Source organism: Pteropus vampyrus, unplaced genomic scaffold (assembly GCF_000151845.1).
Source record: "Pteropus vampyrus isolate Shadow unplaced genomic scaffold, Pvam_2.0 Scaffold253, whole genome shotgun sequence".
Classification (NCBI taxonomy): Eukaryota; Metazoa; Chordata; class Mammalia; order Chiroptera; family Pteropodidae; genus Pteropus; species Pteropus vampyrus.
The window spans coordinates 1,167,885-1,172,868 of NW_011889034.1; the positions used below are offsets into that span (position 1 = coordinate 1,167,885).

Genomic DNA, 4,984 nt, shown 5'->3' on the forward strand with positions numbered 1-4,984 from the left:
CAGTTTCTCTGAGACTCAAAAGTGCACTTCAGTTTTTCAGGAATCTTCTCTGCTTTTTTATTTGTCTAGATTATTATGTTCCCTTTACTTTTGACTGAATATCTTTTTTTGATACCTCTTTATTTTAAAATACTTACGTTTTATTTTATTTTTATTTTTTGGTAGTTTTCAGTAGGAGAATTGATGGAAACACTAGCCTGCCACTTATTGGAAAGTTCTGCTTATGTTTTTGCATCCTTCTGCTTTGTTACCTGGTTTAACAGGTGAATTAAGATGCTCAGGCCACTTCTGAGCGTTTGCCGTGGGCCCGTCTCCGACTGGAGAGGGGAGTGATGGAGAGACTAAGATCGGCGTCTTTGGGGGCTGCTCATTAAAGGTGGTACTTGCTTGGATTGTGCTCCCTCTTTAAATTTCATGAGCTTGCTTGTTTCAAAGTCAGCTTGGTTTTCCGGGTCCTTATCGACCTGGTTCCACAGCGCACTGGTCAGTGGGGCCGTCAGTGCTGTGTCTACACCGCCGGGTTGCGAGCTTGCGGGCCGTCAAAAGGGTCTGCCGACGGTGGCTGTCTAGGGACAGGGAAGGGCCCTGTGGGAGGGCGTAGGTGGTGCGGCCGGGGGTGAGAGGAGCCGGACGGTGAGCCAGCAGCTGGGGAGACGGCCGTCCACAGGCTGGACGCGCGCTCTCATGGGACCGGCCGTCACTGCAGCACAGCCCTCCGCAGCGGGGTCTGTGGCCGCATGGTGCATGCATGCGGGTCTGAAGGGGTGGCCGAGACGCCGTCCAGGCGCGGGCTGTCTGAGCCCAGGGCCGATGCACATCTTACCCGTGCCGGGCTTGGTGGCGCAGACGCCCCATGGACCCCAGCACTTGGTCCGCCTTTCGTCAGCCCTGCTCACTGCTGCAGCCATGGGCGGTGCCTGGGGCGCCAGGAGCAGGGCTTGTCCCCCCCACTGACCCTCCACTTGTGCCGCGGTGTCGGCGCCTGGGGTCAGGGTGCCCGGTGTGAAAGCGAGCAGCACGCGGTGCCAACGCCCGCTTGCACCCGGATGTCTGCTGGCTGTGGCTGGGCCTTGTCCTGTGGCCACAGAGCAGACTGACGGGGACGTGGCATGTGTGGGTCCGATCTGGGGTCTGGTCGCCGCGGTTGTGACTCGGCTGTTCGGACCCGGGATTGCTGACCGGTGCTGATTTTGGTTTGGTGTTTGTCTCTTCTTAAGGCCTGTCATGCAGAAGAGGGCTCCAGAGCTCGCGTTGTCCCTGTTCTGTCTGCTCCTGCGTCATTGTTCTGTAGCTGTGGCCCTGCCCAGCGCCCCCGCTCGTGACAAGCAAGCACCATGCCACCCACAGGGCTATGGCCAGGAGGACGGGGCATCCGGAGCGCCCCAGGCACCGCCCATGGCTGCAGCAGTGAGCAGGGCTGACGAAAGGCGGACCAAGTGCTGATGTGGTTCAGCCACTGGGTGGCGGGCGCTCCAGTGACATCAGTGGGCAGTGGCACGGGCGCACGGAAGGGCATGGCGCTGGGAGGCCGGGCTGGTGTAGCACCCTTTTCTGTCCTCGGGGCGAGAGGCCTTCTTTCTGAGGTGTTCTGGGAAGGTGGGGGCGGTCGTCACCACCAGTGTGTCGCTTACCTAGCAGTAACACGTGGAGTTTCTGCGTGTGCCAGCAGCGTCCTGGGGCCCCAGTGTTCATGCGTGGCCGAGCTTGGCTCTGCCCAGCTGTGCGTGCGTGGGGTCTGACTCACGAGAGCCTGGGGAGGCCCAGTCCCTGCTTGCTCTGCGCAGCCAGTGGCGCCAGCCCTTCCAGGTGTGTGCACACCTCCATGGGCCGTCGGGGCGGAGGGGGCGAGGGCGGTGCTGGCGCTTCAGAAAGCCAGGTCCCCCCTGCCCACGGCAGCGCATCCACCCTTTTCCTGGGACTGCACGTAGACAGCCTCTCGGCCAGCCACGCTTTTCTTGGAGTGAATGTGGCCCGATGCTGAGGTCACCTGTCACTTACCCTCGCCCTCAGTAGCCTCCCATGGGGATGTCATTATCCACAAAGTGCAGGTCTCTGCTTCTTCCTTCCTGGGAGCTATTTGCCCCACAGGGTCTCGGGTTGGAGGACGGAGGCTCCAGCCCCGGGGCCAGGGAGGGTGGGGTGCCCGTGCCGAAAAGGCCAGTGGAGCAGGCCTCTAGGATGACCCCAGACATCTCGGCGCCGCCGTAGGGCCGAGGGGCGGTGGGCAGCAGTGCTTTCCAGGGGGCAGACCGCAGGGCAGGCCTGGCAGGCACGCGGGCAGGCCGACCTGCTGGGACGCTGGTGCCACGAGCTGGTCTGAGCATGCGTTCGCAGTGACTGGCGACAGGGCAGCGGGGGCCCAGAGCCCTGGTGTGGCCTGCTGCATGTAGTTGGTTACGTGTCTCTACAGCATGTTAAGTACCACAGAGCCTCCCAGCAAAGGCCAGTCCTTGGCAGCAGGCCACGTGGAGCCAGATCCTTGTCAGTGGCCAGGAGGACAAGATGGGCGTGAGGAGCCAGCCACAGCCTGGGTCCCCGCTGCCCCAGAGCCCAGGCCTTGTCTCGCTTAGTCCTCACGACAGCACGCTGAGCCGTGGGCACTGGTGCCTGCTTTCCAGAAGCGGAAGTTGGTGGCTCCCAGAGGGTGACTTCCCCATGTCACATGGCCAGCAGTTCTAGACGTCCTCGCAGCTGTGGGGAGGGGGCGGCCCTGTCCCTGCCCCACCTTGCATCCTGGGGCGTTCCGCTGGTACCTGAGAATATTGCTATTGAAACAAGAAATGCTTCAATTTTGTCATTTATGCATTCAAAAAATATGAAATCAAACTGATTGTTTTTCTTTTTTCCCCTTTTTCAAAGATTGTTGATGGTGAGTGGTTTCTCCTTTTTCCTTGGGTTTGGGTGGAGAACCGATGTGGGAGAGGGGTGTACAGCGCTGCAGGCCTTGCCAGCCCTGTAGGTGGGAGGCCAGGCCGGAGGCCACCTGCGACGATGCGGTGGTCACACCTGCTGTTGTCGGTCCTGCACCTGCTGAGGAGCCGTCACCCCTGGTGCTGGGCTACAGGCCCCCAGTGTGACGCCACAGATGGCTCATAGCTCAGGCTCCTGCGCACAGCAGGCACAGGGACCTCCTGGGCTATGGCGGGGTGTGGTGGCCAGTCCTCCCTGGGGCCTGGGGCTGGCCTTTCCTAGGCGGGAAGGAGGGCAGTGAGGGCGGTGGGTCCGGGAGGCCTCTGCCCTGAGCACGGACTCACGCCTTAGAAAGGAGACGGCCGAGGCGGACCGCCAGGAGGCTGCGCCAGGACCACGCTGACAGTTGCGTGGTGAGCAGTGATGACGAGGAGCTGGCCAGGGACAGGGACGTGTATGTGACCACCCACACTCCCAGGAACACCAGAGAAGAGGCAGCTACAGGACTCAGGTACCTGCGCGCCACTACTGTGCTGCCGCGAGGGAGCCTCTGGCCCCGCGGGACCGCCTCGGCCCCTGGCACGGGGGTCCTCTCCCCGCTCTCCATTCCCCAGTGGGGCAGTGGGCACGGTGCTAGGAGCGCCGGTCCGTGGTTCTTATAAGTCTCCCCAGTGCCTGTGCTGAGGCAGGGTCAGAGGGTGCTCCTGGGGAAGCAGCTGCTTCTGTGACGTCGCCGAGCGTGGGTGGCTGCGTGAGCAGGCACTGACGTGAAGCCCTGTGGTTCTAGGCCCTCGGGTACTGTCAGCTGTCCGATCTGCATGGACGGGTACTCAGAGGTAAGCGGCCCTGCTCTTCCCTGCTCTGGTCTCCAAGCAGGACCTCCTCCTCGGGTGGGATTTGACACCTCTGCTGCCGTCACGCCTGGCGGGGCACACGGCTTCTCACACATCTGCGTGCGAACGGAGAATGTGCCAACTTCTTGGGCCTTGTGGCCCTCAGCCCTGGCCCCTGGGCTTCCCTGTGCAAGTGTGTTGGCCTTGCGTGGTCCCCGTGGCCAAAGCACAGTGACTGGTGTGCACAGTGGCCCCTGAGCGCCCCCGCACCGCCCCACTGTGTGCCCCCACGGCAGCCTCGCCCTCCTCCCCCTCGGCCTCATCTTGGGGATGGGCAGGAGAGCGGGTCTGGGGACAGCTGCTGCTCCAGGACGAGGGCACTCATGACGGCCGCTCCTCGTTGTGTTTTGTAGATTGTGCAGAATGGGCGTCTCATTGTCTCCACAGAGTGTGGCCACGTCTTCTGCAGCCAGTGCCTGCGAGACTCCCTTAAGAATGCCAACACTTGTCCAACCTGCAGGAAAAAGATCAACCACAAACGCTACCACCCTATTTACATATGAAGCGTGGCGAGCCGCTCAGGACACGTGGCCAGACAGTGGCAGCCCGGCGGGGTCTCCGTGCGGCCTCGGCGGGTTGTCTGCCTCCAGTCTCCTGAGCTCAAAAAGACTAGTTCAAGACGCACGTCTGCTATGTGAACTTCTCTTTTGTTTCTAGCCCTCCGAGGCCCTGCTGTCCCTTCTAGCCTGATGCTGCGAGGCTGGAGCCAGGTCCTGCCAGGCCAGGTGGTTGGGTTCCGGGCAGGGAGGCCGGGCACACCGGGGCGACAATCAAGGGTCCTGCCCCTTTCCGGAACCCGCACATTTGCCAAGAATTTTTCCCCACTTGGAAAGTTTGCTCCAGCTTCCTGCTGGCAGTGTCATTGAGGTGACAGCAGGTCCGCCCATCTCTCCTGGGCCTGCTGCCTTGTCCCAGGCGTTTGCCCGCCAGTGACCAGGCCAGATGCGGTCCCTCTGGCCCGAGGAGCCCAAGTGCGAGCGTGGCCCCAGAAGGACCGACCACTGGGCTTTTTTGTCCCCCCAAGCGTCAGGTGACCGTGCCCCCGCTGGCACCATAGTGACAGGCAGGGGTTTCTGCAGGTAGAAAGCCTCTGTGGGGTGGTCCCTAGGTTCCCGAGAATGAAATGTGCAATAAAGCCCACTCTTGGCCTCGTTGTCAGCAGCCCAGGAGATGCAGCACTG

At 61.7% G+C, this 4,984-nt stretch overlaps 1 protein-coding gene across 1 annotated transcript in view; it reads left to right on the forward strand.

Moving 5' to 3' along the window:
- RNF4 (ring finger protein 4) overlaps positions 1-4,427 on the forward strand; it is a 21,227-nt gene extending 16,800 nt beyond the window's left edge. Inside the window, exons 5-8 of the mRNA XM_011374699.2 lie at positions 2,860-2,869; positions 3,262-3,421; positions 3,698-3,746; positions 4,157-4,427. Coding sequence (XP_011373001.2) covers positions 2,860-2,869; positions 3,262-3,421; positions 3,698-3,746; positions 4,157-4,306 — 369 coding nt within the window. The 3' untranslated portion in view covers positions 4,307-4,427. The remainder of the gene's footprint in view (positions 1-2,859; positions 2,870-3,261; positions 3,422-3,697; positions 3,747-4,156) is intronic.
- Positions 4,428-4,984: the final 557 nt, after the last annotated feature.